This window comes from Neoarius graeffei, chromosome 9 (genome assembly GCF_027579695.1).
Source record: "Neoarius graeffei isolate fNeoGra1 chromosome 9, fNeoGra1.pri, whole genome shotgun sequence".
NCBI lineage: Eukaryota > Metazoa > Chordata > Actinopteri > Siluriformes > Ariidae > Neoarius > Neoarius graeffei.
In genome coordinates this window covers 63107038-63127839 of record NC_083577.1, presented here as the reverse complement: position 1 = coordinate 63127839, position 20802 = coordinate 63107038, and the positions used below count along the sequence as shown (strand labels likewise).

General features: G+C 44.9%; 1 protein-coding gene across 1 annotated transcript in view; it reads left to right on the top strand.

Moving 5' to 3' along the window:
* Positions 1-5286: 5286 nt before the first annotated feature.
* The window catches only part of LOC132891312 (solute carrier family 15 member 1-like), a 30572-nt gene continuing 15056 nt past the window's right edge, over positions 5287-20802 (top strand). Inside the window, exons 1-8 of the mRNA XM_060928811.1 lie at positions 5287-5308; positions 6094-6235; positions 6365-6484; positions 8270-8369; positions 8502-8592; positions 8686-8769; positions 8971-9053; positions 10232-10318. Of these exons, the coding sequence (XP_060784794.1) occupies positions 5302-5308; positions 6094-6235; positions 6365-6484; positions 8270-8369; positions 8502-8592; positions 8686-8769; positions 8971-9053; positions 10232-10318 (714 nt within the window). The 5' untranslated portion in view covers positions 5287-5301. The remainder of the gene's footprint in view (positions 5309-6093; positions 6236-6364; positions 6485-8269; positions 8370-8501; positions 8593-8685; positions 8770-8970; positions 9054-10231; positions 10319-20802) is intronic.

Sequence of the window (20802 nt, the reverse complement as noted above, 5' to 3'; positions counted from 1 at the left end):
TCCACACCACCCGGATCTACAGCGATGACATAGGGATGTCATTCGGATTGGACAAGTGTGGCCGGATGGTCTCAAAGAGAGGCAAGATGATCCGGACTGAAGGGATTGACCTACCAGAGGGCAACATAGGTGATATCCAAGACAGCTACAAGTACCTTGGCATCCCACAGGCTAATGGAAACCATGAAGAGGCCACAAGGAAGTCAACCACAGCCAAATACATCCAGAGAGTAAGGCAGGTCCTGAAAAGTCAGCTGAATGGTAAAAACAAGGTCCGAGCCATCAACATGTACGCACTACCAGTCATCAGATACCCCGCTGGTATCATAAACTGGCCAAAGGAGGAGATAGAAGCCACAGATATCAAGACTAGAAAGCTCCTCACCATGCATGGAGGGTTCCACCCCAAGTCCAGCACCCTGAGACTATACACTAAGCGGAAAGAGGGAGGCCGAGGGCTAGTGAGCGTCAAGACCACGGTCCAGGATGAAACATCGAAAATCCGAGAATACATCAGAAAGATGGCCCCAAAGGATGAACTGCTAAGTGAATGTCTCAGGCAGCAGAACCCTGATGAGAGTGCAGAGGAGGAGGAGGAACAGACAACCTGGAGAGACAAACCCCTACATGGCATGTACCACCGTCAGATAGAGGAAGTGGCTGATATCAAGAAATCCTACCAGTGGCTGGATAATGCAGGACTGACAGACAGCACAGAGGCACTAATCATGGCAGCACAAGAACAGGCCATAAGCACAAGAGCCATAGAGGCCAGGATCTACCAGAGTAGATCAGACCCAAGATGCAGACTGCAAAGAAGCCCCTGAAACAGTCCAGCACATAGTAGCAGGGTGTAAGATGCTAGCTGGATCAGCGTACATGGAGAGGCACAACCAAGTGGCTGGGATAGTATACAGGAACATCTGCAACCAGTATGGAATAGAAATACCCAAGTCCCAATGGGCCATACCAAAGAAGGTGGCTGAGAACAACAGGGCCAAGATTCTGTGGGACTTCAGCTTCCAGACTGACAAACAGATCCTGGCTAACCAACCGGACATAGTGGTGGTGGACAAAGAGCAGAAGAGGGTGGTGGTGATAGATGTGGCGATCCCAGCTGACGCCAACATCAGGAAGAAGGAACATGAGAAACTTGAGAAGTATCAAGGGTTGAAAGAGCAGCTGGAACGGATGTGGAAGGTCAAGGGTTGCGTGGTCCCCGTGGTAGTGGGGGCACTTGGGGCAGTAACCCCCAAACTGGGAGAGTGGCTCCAGCAAATCCCAGGAACAACATCTGAAGCCTCAGTCCAGAAGAGCGCAGTCCTAGGAACATCGAAGATACTGCGCAGAACCCTCAAACTCCCAGGCCTCTGGTAGAGGACCCGAGCTTGAGGATGACATGGATACCACCCCCCCCGCCGGGGGTGAGAAGGAGATTTTATGTGTATGTATGTGTATGTGTATATATATATATGTGTGTGTGTGTGTGTATGTATATACTGTTATTATAATGCCAATATACTTGAACTGTAATTATGTTACACATGGTCGCACACCACTGGATGCTGCTACTATCAGCCACTTTACTTGCCCTTAAGGTTTTATCTACTGTGCTTTGTCTTGGGTGTATTCTCCATGCAGGACCTATACAAATGTGTCTGTATATAGTAACTAGTAGTTCAATAGTAGTTTTTGTATTTTGTATATTGTACATACCTTTTCTTTTTATTCTATGTGTGTGTGCACTTTATGGAGCAGCTCTGAATCTCGTTATACTCTGTGTGATGACAATAAAGGCTTTCTATTCTATTCTATGTTCTCCCCGTGTCCGCGTGGGTTTCCTCCGGGTGCTCCGGATTCCCCCACAGTCCAAAGACATGCAGGTTAGGTTAACTGGTGACTCTAAATTGACCGTAGGTGTGAATGTGAGTGTGAATGGTTGTCTGTGTCTATGTGTCAGCCCTGTGATGACCTGGCGACTTGTCCAGGGTGTACCCCGCCTTTCGCCCGTAGTCAGCTGGGATAGGCTCCAGCTTGCCTGCGACCCTGTAGAACAGGATAAAGCGGCTAGAGATAATGAGATGAAGAAGAAGAAGAAACCTTTATATGTTACATGCAAACTTCAAGCACAGTGAAATGCATTTGACCCAACTGAAGCAGTGAACACACACCCAGAGCAGTGGGCAGCCACACCAGAGCACCCGGGGAGCAGTCAGGGGTTAGGTACCTTGCTCAAGGGCACCTCAGCCCAAGGCCACCCCATGTCAACCTAACTGCATGTCTTTTGACTGTGGGGGAAACCGGAGCACCCAGAGGAAACCCACGCAGACTCGGGGAGAACATGCAAACTCTGCACAACCTCACTGGCTGCTGGGTTCGAACCCAGAACCTTCTTGCTGTGAGGCGACAGTGCTAACCACTACACCACCGTGCCGCCCATGAGATGAGATGAGATGAGATGAGATGAGATGAGATAATCACCTGTATATTTATACTAAAACAATTATCTGCGTCAGGCTCAATGAATATCGGTGAATAATAACCTTGACTTCGTCTCAGTTGTTATTCAACGATATTGCTTTGCAATATTCACCGAGTATTGCTTTGTGTAAATGAAATGTATTCGCCCATTTAAATGACCACACAGGTTGTTGTTGTTATTCATAGTAGTAGTAGTATTGTCCATGACCAAGTCTATAATTCATCTACTTTTGATTATCATGGAGTTCTCCAGTGTAAAGTTTTCTGTAGTCTTAGTGTAAGAGGTTCAAATCTCCCTGTACGTGTATATTCAGGAAAAAGGCTCATAAACAGGGCCACAGTCCACTCAAATGAGAAACATTTCACCTTTACACTGTGGGTTCTGTTTCAACACACTGTTCTTTTCATCCACTGCCATTCAGCAGGTCACACGCAACCATGAGTGGTAAGCTCGTATAATTATCATGTATCATTATGACTTAATGTTTGCAGTGTATCTAACATATTTATACTGATGTATATAAATCTTCTTGATCTGACAGACAAAGAGAAGAACGATGCTAAGGAACCAAAGAAGGTCAGAACAGTGCTGTCATTGAAACTACTGAAATTTTGTACCGTAATCCAAATTTCTCTCACCAACACGCAGTAGCTCTATTTATTTATTGGTGAGAAAACCTTACTGCATTAATCTCACTGGGCCTATTATGTTTATGCAGATGTTTGAGTCTGACTAACTTAAGGGTTGTTTTACAATCAGGGTATGCAAGCTAAAAATCACATTTAACACTTATTATCTTCAATATCAAAAGGCTTGACTAAATAAACTTGGTTGTTTATTATAGCCCTGTGAACGCTCTATTTACCATGCAAAAAAAAAAAATTGGTGATAACGTTATTTTTGGTGAATGTATGGCAATATATGTCATATTTAGCAAAATTACTCGTGTCATTTAGAAAAAGTGCTTTTTTTGACCACAGGTAGCTCCAAAAGGGATGCACTTACATCATTCTCTATACCATAAAACACACATTTGGTTCCATATCATTGGAAACATTGTTAAGTTTTAATGTTGAATGCCAGTAAGTTTTCAGACTATTTTGATCAAATTAGTATGTAATTGTGTCAAAAAAACGTCCTCTCCGAGACAGCTGATTTTTCATTATAAAATAACATATCTAAAATTATTATTTTCATCCTAAAATGTGGTCAAGATATTGGGACATAAATATTAGAGACAACTAACACAAAGCTTACAGCCTTATATTTAAAAGCACTATGGAAGTAGTGGATTCTGAATTGTCAAAAAAAATGTCCTCTCTGAGAATCACTTCATTTGTTTCTCCCATCTTATAGCAGATTACACAAAACTACCATACACATATGTCAAAAAATTACCTGAAATCTGTTCTTTAACTTGTCTTTCACTTAAAAACTGGTACAAGAACCAGTTTGAATCAATTTGAATTTTGGACCCCTGTGACACAAACTTTGTACCCTGATTGTAAAACAACCCTTAACCCAGAGCCCTTCTCTAACAAGTGTCTGTGTAAACCGATTTAGATTTGTACCAAAAATGACAGTTGTAAACTGCAATAAGGCCGATTTGTAGACATTTATGAAGTGCACTAAATTATAATCACATGAAACCTGGAACATTGTTTATTACATTGGTTGCATTATTCACAGAGGTCAAGTAATTAGAAAATGAAATCTTTGTTGCACAGCTCCAGAGTATTAAATTGTGTTTACTTACAGTTAATGCCATGAAGCAGCTGCTAAATGACACTATGAATCTGGGTTATATACTCAAATTGGGTTTCCACAGTAAATAATAATAAAAAATATTTGGATAACAGTTTTGAAATTTAATTGTAGCTTTGGTTTATGAGTAAATTTGGGAGGAAGAGTGTCGCACCTCATCTCATCTCATCTCATCTCATTATCTCTAGCCGCTTTATCCTTCTACAGGGTCGCAGGCAAGCTGGAGCCTATCCCAGCTGACTACGGGCGAAAGGCGGGGTACACCCTGGACAAGTCGCCAGGTCATCACAGGGCTGACACATAGACACAGACAACCATTCACACTCACATTCACACCTACGGTCAATTTAGAGTCACCAGTTAACCTAACCTGCATGTCTTTGGACTGTGGGGGAAACCGGAGCACCCGGAGGAAACCCACGCGGACACGGGGAGAACATGCAAACTCCGCACAGAAAGGCCCTCGCCGGCCCCGGGGCTCGAACCCAGGACCTTCTTGCTGTGAGGCGACACCGCTAACCACTACACCACCGTGCCACCTAGTGTCGCACCTTCAGCAGAAATTTCAGGAACTCTGCTGCCATCTGCTGAACAGCATAACAGTTCACAACCCTGGTCCTGGAGAAACTGCTGTCCTGCACATTTTAGTGTTTTTCCTACTTATAACACACCGCCATCATGTCAGAAAGGGTTCTGAGTTAGCTGATTAGTTTAATCAGGTGTGTGTTAGAGCAGAGAAAACACTAAACTGTGCAGGTCAGGAGGTACTCCAGGACCAGAGCTGAGAGCGTGTGTTTTATAGATTTTACTTTCAACACATTTTAGCCATTCTGATATAATTTGCTAATGAGTGCAAATATATTCTGCTAAAGAGTATATGAAGTTGCAGCATATTCAATGTTACAGCATTTTAGATGCAATAATGTGTGTGTGTGTGTGTGTGTGTGTGTGTGTGTGTGTGTGTGTGCGCGCAGAATGTGGAATGCTGTGGTTATCCAGTCAGTATATTTTTCATCGTTGTCAACGAGTTTTGTGAGCGATTCTCCTACTATGGAATGCGTGGTAAGAGAACAGTAAAATGTGCAGAATATTGAACAGTTATTCCACGAAATCGAATCGTATATGAGCTGACAGCCAACGAATGCCAAGTCAGCTATAAACCATGTATGATGAGATTGAGTGGAATAACTGTTTTATTATATGCACATTCACTGGATTTAGAGAAACAGAGCATTTTTTGTTTTTTTTGCAAATTTGATAAATAAAAACCTTATACAAAATGTCCAACAAAATCATTTCCACTTGGAATGTAAACAAACCGGCGAAATGACAGTAGCAATTTGTGCAAAATGCTGCAATAATAATTCTTGCAAAATAAAAAAAAGATGCGTTCTTCTTACCATCAAATACTTTTATTCCATATTTTATTGCTTTTTTGTACTTTTTGGGGTTTTGCTTTCAAGTAGACTTTTTATTTTGTCCTCGGATGGTTTAGCAAAATGCTCCGCCATTTTGTTTTTCTCTACTCATGGTATATGAGCTGATAGCCTTGGAGTAGAGTAGCCAGTCAGAGCATGCGATTGCTCATATCCAGTGAATGTGGATAGAATAATAATGGGTATAATAACACAAAAATACTTTCAGTAAGCAACAGCATGAAATCACAGTGCAGCAGTGGCAAAGTATTTAATTGTGACTTGCACAAAATTGTAGTACAAGAAAGGTGAGGTCATGTTTTTATATCTTGATCTATTGCAGTGATTGACTGCAGTTGTGAGAACATTTAGGTCTGTTAATTATGTCAATGGGATAGCAAGACAAACAGTTGTGTGGGTTCTTTCTCCTAGCGGTGCTGGTGCTGTACTTCAGGTCCTTCCTGAACTGGAATGATGACCTCGCTACCTCCATCTATCATGCTTTTGTGGCCCTGTGCTACCTGACTCCTATACTAGGAGCCATTGTGGCTGACTCCTGGCTTGGAAAGTTTAAGTGAGTCCCTGTTTAACCATTTTTAAGGTGGCACATCCTTAATAAACTCAAGATGCAAACTTAAGACTGACCACATAAGAACCAGTAGTGAGAGAACTTCCAATGAGCCCTGACACTTTCTCTATGCAGAACCATCATCTACCTGTCCATTGTGTATGCCATCGGCCAGATCATCATGGCAGTTAGTGCTATTCATGACATCACCGATACAAACAGGGATGGCACACCAGACAATATGACAGTGCATGTGTGAGTGTCAGCCTTCCCATTGATTTGATTTGATTTATTAGCTTTGCCAGAGCAAGATCTATATACAGTGGTGCTTGAAAGTTTGTGAACCCTTTAGAATTTTCTATATTTCTGCATAAATATGACCTAAAACATCATCAGATTTTCACCCAAGTCCTAAAAGTAGATAAAGAGAACCCAGTTAAACAAATGAGACAAAAATATTATACTTGGTCATTTATTTAATGAGGAAAATGATCCAATATTACATATCTGTGAGGGGCAAAAGTATGTGGACCTTTGCTTTCAGTATCTGGTGTGAGCCCCTTGTGCAGCAATAACTGCAACTAAATGTTTCCGGTAGCTGTTGATCAGTCCTGCACACTGGCTTGAAGGAATTTTAGCCCATTCCTCCATACAGAACAGCTTCAACTCTGGGATGTTGGTGGATTTCATCACATGAACTGCTCGCTTCAGGTCCTTCCACAACATTTCGATTGGATTAAGGTCAGGACTTTGACTTGGCCATTCCAAAACATTAACTTTATTCTTCTTTAACCATTCTTTGGTAGAACGACTTGTGTGCTTAGGGTCATTGTCTTGCTGCATGACCCACCTTCTCTTGAGATTCAGTTCATGGACAGATGTCCTGACATTTTCCTTTAGAATTCGCTGGTATAATTCAGAATTCATTGTTCCATCAATGATGGCAAGCCGTCCTGGCCCAGATGCAGCAAAACAAGCCCAAACCATGATACTACCACCACCGTGTTTCACAGATGGGATAAGGTTCTTATGCTGGAATGCAGTGTTTTCCTTTCTCCAAACATAACGCTTCTCATTTAAACCAAAAAGTTCTGTTTTGGTCTCATCCGTCCACAAAACATTTTTCCAATAGCCTTCTGGCTTGTCGACGTGATCTTTAGCAAACTGTAGATGAGCAGCAATGTTCTATTTGGAGAGCAGTGGCTTTCTCCTTCCAACCCTGCCATGCACGCCATTGTTGTTCAGTGTTCTCCTGATGGTGGACTCATGAACATTAACATTAGCCAATGTGAGAGAGGCCTTCAGTTGCTTAGAAGTTACCCTGGGGTCCTTTGTGACCTCACCGACTATTACACAACTTGCTCCTGGAGTGATCCTTGTTGGTTGACCACTCCTGGGGAGGGTAACAATGGTCTTGAATTTCTTCCATTTGTACACAATCTGTCTGACTGTGGATTGGTGAAGTCCAAACTCTTTAGAGATGGTTTTGTAACCTTTTCCAGCCTGATGAGCATCAACAACGCTTTTTCTGAGGTCCTCAGAAATCTCCTTTGCTTGTGCCATGATACACTTCCACAAACATGTGTTGTGAAGATCAGACTTTGATATATCCCTGTTCTTTAAATAAAACAGGGTGCCCACTCACACCTGATTGTCATCCCATTGATTGAAAACACCTGACTCTAATTTCACCTTCAAATTAACTGCTAATCCTAGATGTTCACATACTTTTGCCACTCACAGATATGGAATATTGGATCATTTTCCTCAATAAATAAATGACCAAGTATAATATTTTTCTCTCATTTGTTTAACTGGGTTCTTTTTATCTACTTTTAGGACTTGTGTGAAAATCTGAGGATGTTTTAAGTCATATTTATGCAGAAATATAGAAAATTCTAAAGGGTTCACAAACTTTCAAGCACAACTGTAGGTATATACATTATGGCTAGGAAACCACTGACGTACCCCGTTACATCATTTGTAGCTTTGTAACCTGTTGATTACAATTTAATTCCAGTGTTTTTGTTCTTGTTGTAGCGCCTTAGCTATAACAGGACTGGTCCTCATCGCTCTTGGTACAGGTGGCATCAAACCCTGTGTGTCTGCGTTTGGAGGGGATCAGTTTAAGGACCACCAGGTTTGACCATTTCATACACACCTTCTTTTAATACACAAAAAGATTCAATCTGCACTTCTATTCAGCTGTAATTATATGTTTACCGTAAGTAGACTAAATAAACTGCTTTCCACATTACTTCTGGTTTTGCAGACGAGGCAACGAGGTACATTCTTCTCTGTGTTCTACCTGTGTATTAATGCTGGCAGTCTCCTCTCCACTTTCATCACTCCCATACTCCGAGGTACAACGCATTCACATCCCAGGTGTAAAAAGATCACTAAATGACATTATTGACCTCATTGTAACTTGTGTGTGTGTGTGAATCTGAGCACAGGACAGGACTGTGGTATTCACAGTACACAGAAATGCTACCCGCTGGCCTTTGGTGTTCCTGCAGCCCTCATGGTGGTCTCTCTGGGTGAGATTCTTAGTGTGAATGAACAGGCAACTATATATCCTTTTGTTTTGTATATGGAGGAGAGCTAAAGGATCTCACTCTCAGAAACCTCATCGTCATTCTGGTCTGGATTAATCGAATGTTATCCCCAAAATAGAAGATTGTTGTGAACAGGCAAATCACCAGAAAGGCTAAGAGCATGTGTGTTCTGTACATCTGCAGTTGTGTTCATTGCTGGCAGTGGCATGTATGTTAAAACTGCACCTAAAGGCAACATTATGCTGGATGTGGCTAAATGCATTATGGTAAGTGTGTTACTCCGAGTCTAGAGAAAACAATGTTTCTACAAGTACTACTAGCATTACTTCCCTTATCAAAAAGAAGTATACTTAATTAAAGTTAAAGTATATCTCCTTAAGTATACTTTTGTGTACCAAGTATACTGATATCAATGTACTTACAGTATACTTGTAAGTAAACTAATCTAATACTTCTTGGGACTAAATCGGCCCACGTTTAGTTTATAAAAAGTATACTTCAAGTCTAAGAGAAGTAAACTTTGCATATACAACTAGTATTTTTTTATTTTGTACTGCAAGTATACCACAAGTAAACTTATATACTAATAGTTTACTAGTTCTATACTTGTAGTCCACACTTTAGTTTACAAAAGCGTACTTCATAGTATACTGGAAATATACTATGAGTTTACTTGTTTTGTACTTCTAGTCCACTTTTTACTTTACTAAAGTATACTTTGTAGTATACTGGAAATATACTACCGGTTAACTCATTACACACTTCTAGTCCACTTTTTAGTTCATAAAAGTATACTTTATAGCATATTAGAAATAAACTATTAGTTACTGGTTATATACATCTAGTCCACTTTTTAGTTTTGAAGTACACTGCAGTTACTCTTCTAGGTATACTATTAGTTTTCTGGCCCTAACCCTTACCTCATGCACACTACCAGTAGACAACTCAGGTATTTTGTTAAAACATGCTGCCGTGTATCACAAAGAAGCCAATATGTGTGAAAAAGAAGTATTTTATCAGCTACTATCAAAAGGATAAGCACAACTACAGGGCAAGTACGCTTAAACATAAGACGCAAATATTTTAAGACTTTATTACACTTTTGTTAAGTAGATCTTGATCAAAAGTTTAAGTGTAAGCTTAATATACTTAGACTTTTCTATATACTTTTCAGTATAAGCCAAGTATACTTATGTATAACTTTAATAAGTATATCTCTGATAAGTAAATAAAAAGTAAACTGAAATCATGCTCTCTTATTTTTAGTTTTTTTTTTAAGTATACTAGAAGCACACTTGAATAAACTTCTTTTTTGTAAGGGTTGTATACACACAGACAAAATCTTTAAAAAAAAAAAGACACCCAGCCTAAAAAAAAAATGCTCAAATCTTTTGTATCTGTACCTGAATATTGTAACAAGTAAGCATTTATGTTCTCTTCCTAGTTTGCAATTAGGAACCAATTCAGACACAGGAGCAGTATATACCCAAGGAGAAAGCACTGGCTGGACTGGGCTGAGGAGAAATATGATGTACGGTCGTCCTCTTCTTTTTTGTTGTTTCTAGTTTTATTTCATCCTCCCACTCATCAGTGCAACACTTTTGCCTCATATGCCTTTTTATACCACTGCTCGATTCTGATTTGCAAAGTTTATATTAATTACATTACATTACATTGTTATCCAGAGCATCTATAGTTTCTCTACAGTGGTGCTTCAAAGTTTGTGAACTCTTTAGAATTTTCTATATTTCTGCATAAATATGACCTAAAACATCATCAGATTTTCACACAAGTCCTAAAAGTAGATAAAGAGAACCCAGTTAAACAAATGAGACAAAAATATTATCCTTGGTCATTTATTTATTGAGGAAAATGATCCAATATTACATATCTGTGAGGGGCAAAAGTATGTGGACCTTTGCTTTCAGTATCTGGTGTGAGCCCCTTGTGCAGCAATAACTGCAACTAAACGTTTCCGGTAACTGTTGATCAGTCCTGCACACCGGCTTGGAGGAATTTTAGCCCATTCCTCTGTATAGAACAGCTTCAACTCTGGGATGTTGGTGGGTTTCCTCACATGAACTACTCGCTTCAGGTCCTTCTACAACATTTCGATTGGATTAAGGTCAGGACTTTGACTTGGCCATTCCAAAACATTAACTTTATTCTTCTTTAACCATTCTTTGGTAGAACGAGTTGTGTGCTTAGGGTCGTTGTCTTGCTGCATGAGCCACCTTCTCTTGAGCTTCAGTTCATGGACAGATGTCCTGACATTTTCCTTTAGAATTCGCTGGTATAATTCAGAATTCATTGTTCCATCAATGATGGCAAGCTGTCCTGGCCCAGATGGAGCAAAACAGGCCCAAACCATGATACTACCACCACCATGTTTCACAGATGGGATAAGGTTCTTATGCTGGAATGCAGTGTTTTCCTTTCTCCAAACATAACGCTTCTCATTTAAACCAAAAAGTTCTATTTTGGTCTCATCCATCCACAAAACATTTTTTCCAATAGCCTTCTGTCCACATGATCTTTAGCAAACTGCAGACGAGCAGCAATGTTCTTTTTGGAGAGCAGTTGCTTTCTCTTTGCAACCCTGCCATACACACCATTGTTGTTCAGTGTTCTCCTGATGGTGGACTCATGAACATTAACATTAGCCAATGTGAGAGAGGCCTTCAGTTGCTTAGCAGTTACCCTGGGGCCCTTTGCATCCTCGCCGACTATTACATGCCTTGCTCTTGGAGTGATCTTTGTTGGTCGACCACTCCTGGGGAGGGTAACAATGGTCTTGAATTTCCTCCATTTGTACACAATCTGTCTGACTGTGGATTGGTGGAGTCCAAACTCTTTAGAGATGGTTTTGTAACCTTTTCCAGCCTGATGAGCATCAACAACGCTTTTTTTGAGATCCTCAGAAATCTCCTTTGTTCATGCCATGATACACTTCCACAAACATGTGTTGTGAAGATCAGACTTTGATAGATCCCTGTTCTTTAAATAAAACAGGGTGCCCACTCACACCTGATTTCAATCAATGGGATGTCAAACACCTGACTCTAATTTCACCTTCAAATTAACTGCTAATCCGAGAGGTTCACATACTTTTGCCACTCACAGATATGTAATATTGGATCATTTTCCTCAATAAATAAATGACCAAGTATAATATGTGTCTCATTTATTTAACTGGGTTCTCTTTCTCTACTTTTAGGACGTGTGAAAATCTGGTGATGTTTTAGGTCATATTTATGCAGAAATATAGAAAATTCTAAAGGGTTCACAAACTTTCAAACACCACTGTATAGTAGCATTTTATATTATCTATAGTATTTATATCTATTTATTTACTTGTATTTATATCTATCTGTCTATATTAGCTACATTATTTATAATATTTTATACTATCATATTATCTATAGTAGCATTTTATACAGAACCATGTATGGCGGATGCTCCACATGAACATAACATTGATATGGTGAAGCTTTCTGTGAGGTGTTGTTTATTTAGCATTTTTGGAAGAAATCGCTAGTGTTAGAAACTTAACAGTCAGTGTGTAGCAAGTGTTCTAGTTGGGTGGAGCACAGAAGCACGGCAGGCCAGAACTGAGTTCTCAAAAACCCGTTTATTTTAGCTTTTCAGCCTTAACTACACATACACACACGCACGCACACAAGTCTCCAGGTTGGGGAGTAGCTCCCTTCCTCCGCTCTCCCTCTCCTCTTATAGGGTGCGGTCACTGGGGAAGACACACAAACACAGGTTAATTCCCGTCAGGTGCAGTGATTCCGCCACTTACCTTCCCTGACCCCGCCCTCCATTCACAGACCGACGCTTGACCATGCCCCCGCTGCCACATACCCCCACCGCCCGACTCAGGTGTCCGGCCTGCAGCTGACCCCCCCCCCCCGACGGGAGAAGAAGTCCACCACAACCATCTGCGCCCCCGGCCTGTGGACCACCTTGAACTTAAACGGCTGGAGTGCCAGATACCAACGGGTGATCCACGCGTTGGCATCCTTCATGCGGTGGAGCCACTGCAGGGGTGCGTGGTCCGACCAGAGGGTGAAAGGGCGCCCCAGCAGATAGTAGCGGAGGGCGAGAACTGCCCACTTGATGGCGAGGCATTCCTTCTCTATGGTGCTGTACCTGCCCTCACGCACTGACAGCTTGCGGCTGATGTACAGCACTGGATGGTCCTCCCCCTCCACCTCCTGGGACAGAACAGCCCTCTGTCCGATGCATCCATCTGTAAAACAAAGGGGAGAGAAAAGTCAGGGGAGTGTAACAGTGGCCCCCCACACAGTGCAGCCTTTACCTTAGAGAAAGCCAGCCCCAGGAACTGCCTCACCCCCTTTTTGGTCTTGGGCCTCGGGCAGGCCGCAATCGCTGCCATCTTATTGATTTGGGGACGCACCTGCCCATTGCCCAAGTGGAAGTCCAGATACCGTACTTCCACCCGCCCAATCGCACACTTCTTCAGGTTGGCTGTGAGCCCCGCTCGCCTCAGCGACCCCAGGACGGCCCTCAGGTGTTTTAGGTGCCGTGGCCAGTCATTACTATAAATAATAATGTCATTGTGACAGTTTGTGTAGGTGGGTGGAGCACAGAAGGATGGCAGGCCAGAACTGAGTTCACAAAACTCTTTTTTTATTCAGCTTTTCAGCTTCTATATACACTCTCACACACACTCAGACACACGCACACACATCAGTCGTCTGGTTGGGGAGAGAGCTCCCTCTGCTCTCGCTCTCTCTCCTTAAATAGGGTGCGGTCACTGGGGAAGACACACAAACAGATTAATTAACGACAGGTGCAGTGATTCTGCCACTTACCTTTCCCGACTCCGCCCTCCGGTCACAGACCGATGCTTGACCACGCCCCCGCTGCCACATACCCCCACCGCCCGACTCAGGCCGGGCAGCCGTCCGGCCTGCAGCCGACTCCCCCCCCCCCCCCCCTTGACGGGAGAGGAAGTCCGCCACGACCATCTGCACCCCCGGCCTGTGGATCACCCTGAAGTTAAAGGGTTGGAGTGCCAGATACCAACGGGTGATCTGCGCGTTGGCATCCTTCATGTGGTGGAGCCACTGGAGGGGTGCGTGGTCCGAACAGAGGGTGAAAGGGCATCCCAGCAGGTAGTAACGGAGGGCGAGGACCGCCCACTTGATCGCCAGGCACTCTTTCTCAATGGTGCTGTAGCGCCCCTCATGCACCGACAGCTTGCGACTGATATACAGTACTGGGCAATCCTCCCCCTCCACCTCCTGGGACAAAACAGCCCCCAGCCCTTTGTCCGACGCATCTGTCTGTAACATAAAGGGGAGAGAAAAGTCAGGGGAGTGTAAAAGTGGCCCCCCACACAGTGCAGCCTTTACCTTAGAAAAAGCCCGCTGGCATTGCTCCGTCCACTGGACCAGATCTGGTTCCCCCTTTTTAGTCAGATCAGTCAGCGGGCTGGTGACGTCCAAATAATTAGGTATAAACCTACGATAATAGCCAGCCAGCCCCAGGAACTGTCTCACCCCCTTTTTGGTCTTGGGCCTCGGGCAGGCCGCAATTGCTGCTGTCTTGTTAATTTGGGGACGCACCTGCCCATTGCCCAAGTGGAAGCCCAGATACCGTACTTCCACCCGCCCAATCGCACACTTCTTCGGGTTGGCTGTGAGATCCGCTCGCCTCAGCGACCGAAGGACGGCCCTCAGATGTTCGAGGTGCCTCGGCCAGTCATTACTATAGATAATAATATTGTCGAGGTAGGCGGCCGCATAGGTGGCATGGGGGCGGAGGACCCTATCCATCAGCCGCTGAAACGTAGCGGGCGCCCCAAACAGCCCAAAAGGAAGTGTGACAAATTGGTGTAAGCCGAACGGTGTGGAAAAGGCTGTTTTTTCTCTGGATAATGGAGTCAAGGGGATCTGCCAATAACCCTTTGTTAAATCCAGTGTCGAGTCAAAACAAGCCGTGCCTAGCCGATCGAGCAACTCATCAATACGAGGCATTGGGTACGCGTCGAATTTAGACACCGCGTTGACTTTTCTATAGTCTACACAGAACCGGACCGACCCGTCGGCCTTGGGTACCAAGACCACCGGGCTGCTCCAGTCACTGTGGGACTCCTCGATGATACCCATTTCGAGCATGGCCTCGAGTTCTTCCCGAACCACTTTTTTCTTGTGCTCGGGTAACCTGTAAGGGCGGCTACGCACTACCACCCCCGGGGGCGTCTCAATGTGGTGCTCTATGAGGTTGGTGCGGCCGGGCAGGGACGACATGTCCGAAAACTCGGTCTGCAACTGGGCAACCTCCGCGAGTTGGGTCGGGGAGAGGTGGTCTCCACAGGGGACCAGAGAGGTACGTGATGCCAATGTTCCCTTTTGAACCTCCGGACCCAGCTCCGCCTTCTCCGGAACCACCGACACCAACGCCACGGGGACCTCCTCGTTCCAGAGTTTGAGCAGGTTGAGGTGGTAAATCTGTAGCGCCCCACCCCTATCCGTTCGCCTCACCTCATAGTCAACGTCCCCGACTCGCCGTGTGACCTCAAAGGGTTCTTGCCACTTGGCGTTCAATTTGGAGCTCGATGTGGGCAACAGTACGAGTACTTTATCTCCCGGTGCAAACTCCCTAAGGCGCGTACCCTTGTCGTACAGGCGGGTCTGTTGTTCTTGGGCCTGCCGCAAATTCTCCTGAGTTAGGTGCGCGAGTGTGTGGAGTTTTGCTCGCAGGTCAATAACGTATTGGATTTCATTTTTACTTGGTGAAGGTCCCTCCTCCCAATTTTCCCACAGCACATCTAGAATGCCGCGTGGCTTACGCCCGTATAACAATTCAAATGGGGAGAACCCCGTGGAGGCTTGGGGGACCTCTCGCACTGCAAATAGCAAGGGTTCAAGCCATTTATCCCAATTACGTGCGTCCTCACTTATGAATTTTTTAATTATGTTCTTGAGGGTGCGATTGAACCGTTCAACTAAACCGTCCGTTTGTGGGTGATACACGCTGGTGCAGATCGGCTTAATACCCAACAACCCATACAGTTCGTTCAGTGTACGTGACATAAACGAGGTGCCTTGGTTAGTCAGAATCTCTCTCGGGATTCCAACTCGGGAGATAACGCGGAAGAGCGCTTCCGCAATACTGTGTGCTGAGATATTGCGAAGAGGCACTGCTTCCGGATATTGCGTTGCATAGTCCACCAGAACTAATATAAAGCGGTACCCTCGTGTTGACCGATCTAATGGCCCGACGAGATCCATCCCAATTCTTTCAAACGGGGTCTCGATTAATGGTAGAGGACGCAAAGGCGCTTTTGGAATGGCCACTAGATTTACTGGTGCCCTGTGTCTGGTCGGAGTTTTATCGCATCACTCCTGTGAAGGACAGCCCCATGAGGACAGTTGAGGGTTATACCTGGAGGATGCTCTGGACTCTTACAGTCATGCTTTTATGGCTGAGGACTACAGTTGACTTGCTAACTTTAGGACTGCAGTTATCATGAACAGTTTTGCACTCAAGTTTCCATCAATGAAGAGTTATAACATCAACGAAACTGACTTCATGTTAAAACTGTTAATATTATAGTCATGCTGTCTGTTGTTGCCCAAATGAGGATGGGTTCCCTTTTGAGTCTGGTTCCTCTCGAGGTTTCTTCCTCATGTCATCTGAGGGAGTTTTTCCTTGCCACCGTCGCCACAGGCGTGCTCATTGGGAATAGATTAGGGATAAAATTAGCTCATGTTTTAAGTCGTTCAAATTCTGTAAAGCTGCTTTGCGACAATGTTTATTGTTAAAAGCGCTATACAAATAAACTTGAATTTACTAACTGGCATTCGCGGCACGCCATACACCACATACGGACATCGCCGCGAATCCCTGGCCAATAGAACTGGGACATTATTCGGGCTAGTGTTTCATCCTGCCCTAAGTGTCCAGCTATGGGATTAAAGTGAGCCGCCTGGAATACCAATTCCTCCAAGCGCAAAGCGTGGAAGTGCTGACGTTGTTGCTCGGGGGTGCGCCCCACCCGCTGGAGGACGGCCCGGCGAAGGTCCGCGTAGGCCAGCCGGCGGTCGGCGGGGAGCTGTAGCGCGGCCAGCTGCGCCTCTCCCGTTAGCAGGGGGAGGAGGCGCGCCGTGTGCTGTTCCACCAACCACCTCGAGGTCTCTGCTACCTGCTCAAAGAGCGTGAGGAAGGCCTCGGGGTCATCCTGCGGGCCCATCTTCATGAGGGTGAGGGGGGAAGGGCCCGCGGCGGTGGAGATGGTGGACCCCGCCGACGCGAGGAGGTGCCGGAATGCCCGACGATCTTCCTGTTGCACCAGCACCAGGGCCTCGAACCATTGTTCTTGTTCCTTTCGGAGGGCGAGCAGCGCCTGGTGCTGGCTCTGTTGGGTCGTGGGGAGGGCGTGGATCAGGTCGGCGAAGGGGGAGGACTCCATGGGGCTGTTCTCTTCTGTGCTCGTCCCGGGTTTCAGCACCACTGTGACAGTTCGTGTAGGTGGGTGGAGCACAGAAGGACAGCAGGCCAGAACTGAGTTCACAAAACTCTCTTTTATTCAGCTTTTCAGCTTCTATATACACTCTCACATACACTCAGACACACGCACACACATCAGTCGTCTGGTTGGGGAGAGAGCTCCCTCTGCTCTCGCGCTCTCTCCTTAAATAGGGTGCGGTCACTGGGGAAGACACACAAACACATTAACGACAGGTGCAGTGATTCTGCCACTTACCTTCCCCGACTCCGCCCTCCCATCACAGACCGATGCTTGACCACGCCCCCGCTGCCACAGTCATCTAAGTATGCGGCCACATAGGTGGCGTGGGGGCGGAGGACCCTATCCATAAGCCACTGGAATGTAGCAGGGGCCCCAAACAGCCCAAACGGAAGTGTGACGAACTGGTGTAAGCCAAAAGGTGTGGAAAAGGCCGTTTTCTCTCGGGATCGTGGAGTCAAGGGGATCTGCCAATATCTCTTTGTCAAATCCAGTGTCGAATAAAAACGAGCTGTGCCTAGTTGATCGAGCAACTCATCAATACGAGGCATTGGGTACGCGTCAAATTTAGACACCGCGTTGACTTTTCTATAGTCCACACAGAACCGAACCGACCCGTCGGCCTTGGGAACCAAGACCACCGGACTGCTCCAGTCACTGTGGGACTCCTCGACAATGCCCATTTCAAGCATGGCCTCGAGTTCATCCCGAACCACCTTTTTCTTGTGTTCGGGCAGTCTGTAAGGGCGGCTGCACACTACCACCTCAGGGGCGTCTCAATGTGGTGTTCTATGAGGTGGGTGCAGCCAGGCAGGGGAAAGTACACGTCAGAAAATTCCGTTTGCAACCGGGCGACCTCCGCGAGCTGGGTCGGGGAGAGGTGGGCTCCACAGGGGACCGGAGTGGTGGGTGATGCCGATTTTCCCTTTTGAACCTCCGGCCCCAGCTCCACCTTCTCTGGAACCACCGACACCAGCGCCACAGGGACCTCCTTGCTCCAACGTTTTAACAGATTGAGGTGGTATACCTGTAACGCCCCGCCCCTGTCCGTTCGCCTCACCCCATAGTCAACGTCCCCGACTCGCCGTGTGACCTCAAAGGGTCCTTGCCACCTGGTGATTAATTTAGAGCTCGATGTGGGCAATAACACCAGTACTTTGTCTCCCGGTGTGAATTCCCTAAGGCGCGTGCTCCTGTTGTACAGGCGGCCTTGACGTTCTTGAGCCTGCCGCAAATTCTCCTGGGTTAGGTTTGTGAGTGTGTGGAGTTTTGCGCGCAGGTCAATAACGTATTGAATTTCATTTTTGCACTGCGAAGGTCCCTCCTCCCAATTTTCCCACAGCACCTCTAGGATGGCACGCGGTTTACGCCCATAGAATAATTCGAACGGGGAGAACCCCGTGGAGGCTTGTGGGACCTGTCGCACTGCGAAAAGCAGGGGTTCGAGCCATTTATCCCAGTTACGTGTGTCCTTGCTTACAAATTTTTTAATTTTGTTTTTGAGGGTGCGATTAAACTGTTCGACTAAGCCGTCCGTTTGTGGGTGATAAACGCTGGTGCGGATCGGCTTGATTCCCAATAACCCATACAGTTCCCGCAGTGTGCGTGACATGAACATAGTGCCTTGATCAGTCAGAATCTCTTTGGGGATTCCGACTTGGGAGATGATGTGGAAGAGCGCTTCCGCAATACTACGTGCGGAGATATAGCGAAGCGGCACTGCTTCCGGATATTGCGTTGCCTAGTCCACCAGAACTAAAATAAAGCGATACCCTCGTGTTGACCGATCTAATGGCCCGACAAGATCCATCCCAATTCTTTCGAACGGGGTCTCGATTAATGGTAGAGGGCGCAAAGGCGCTTTTGGAATGGCCGCTGGATTTACTAACTGGCATTCGCGGCATGCCGTACACCACCTACGGACATCACCGCAAATCCCTGGCCAATAGAACCGGGCCATTATTCGGGATAGTGTCTTATCCTGCCTTAAGTGTCCAGCCATGGGATTAAAGTGAGCCGCAGAGGTGGGTAGAGTAGCCAAAAATTGTACTCAAGTAAGAGTATTGTTACTTTAGAATAATATTACTCAAGTAAAAAGTAGTCGTCCAATTAATTACTTGAGTAAGAGTAAAAAGTACTAAGTGAAAAAACTACTCAAGTATTGAGTAACTGCTGAGTGACTTTTGTTTATTGATCAGGATGTCATAACAGGCAGAGATTTCATATATATTTCACACATATAAACTGTGTGTGTGTGTAGTTCTGTGTATTAACAATAACAACAAGAAGCTCAAGGCAGTCTGCACATAAACCATAACACTGTGTGTGTGCATGTTCACTCCGTGAAGTGACTGTTCAGCTTTAACAGCAGCTGGCTCTCAATTTTGCACTGTGAAGCTGTGACCTTTTAGCCGTGAATAGGTGAAAACAATAATAAATTAAATATTAATTAATTAATTAATTAAATCTTTACAAAGTAACATGACAAAACAATGGGTAGAGGTTACAAAGAAAAAGAAGAAAAAGGCAGTCTGCACATAAACCATAACACTGTGTGTGTGTGTGTGTGTGTGTGTGTGCACATTCACTCCGTGAAGTGACTGTTCAGCTTTAACAGCAGCTGAACATCACACGTAATATCTCCTCATACGAAAAATACTGGAAATAATCCTGTAAGATGCGATCAACGATGTTAATCCTTTCATCTCCCAAAAAGTTGTTTACTGGATCCATCTCGCAGAGGAGTTAGCAAGTGGACGTAACAAGCAAAAAGGTTGCTAACTAGCTGCCAGTGCCCAGCTTGGCTGGGTGGTGGTGGGGATTGCTAGCAAGCGGTCAAGCTAAAAAGCTAATGCCCTTCCTTTTGTGAACAAGCACTTGTAGACAAATAATAAAACAAATCTCACAGAAAAAAAACACCTAAAGTCTTCACAAATCCCTCTAATCCACAACAAATACAGTAGCTTGAAAAATGGAGATTTCACAAACGATATGTTACGCGTTTTGTGATTTAGTAAGTTTTCATCAGTCTTCCATTCCCAGTTTTTGACCAGAGCCGTGTACAACTGTAACGCTATTGAGGAGCTGACATTAGGCAAGCAACCTTATTTTCATGAGCATTTTTTGGTTTCACATCAATAAAAAGTGACTGTTAGGAAGATTTTTTGTAGTTTTATTTCTTGGTTCTGTGGTGTGTGTGTGTGTGTGTTATCTTGCTGTCTGAGGCCGCAGTGCATCAATACATTTCCACAAAACAATGTATTTTACAGTTATTTATGATGTTACAACAGGGCTAACGTCTGCCTACGAAGACAGCCAAAAGCACATAGTCTACTTACCGCAATGTGTTTCCTCAAATTCGGCGTTGAGTTTTTATAAGCTGAAACGTCCACTGGTTTGGGGAGACACATGTGACACCGCATAACATAACTATTATTTTTTGTTGTTTGGAGAGTGAACATGGTTTGTATGTGTGGCCAGGGGTGTGCCTCTTCAGCTTGATGAGAAACGTT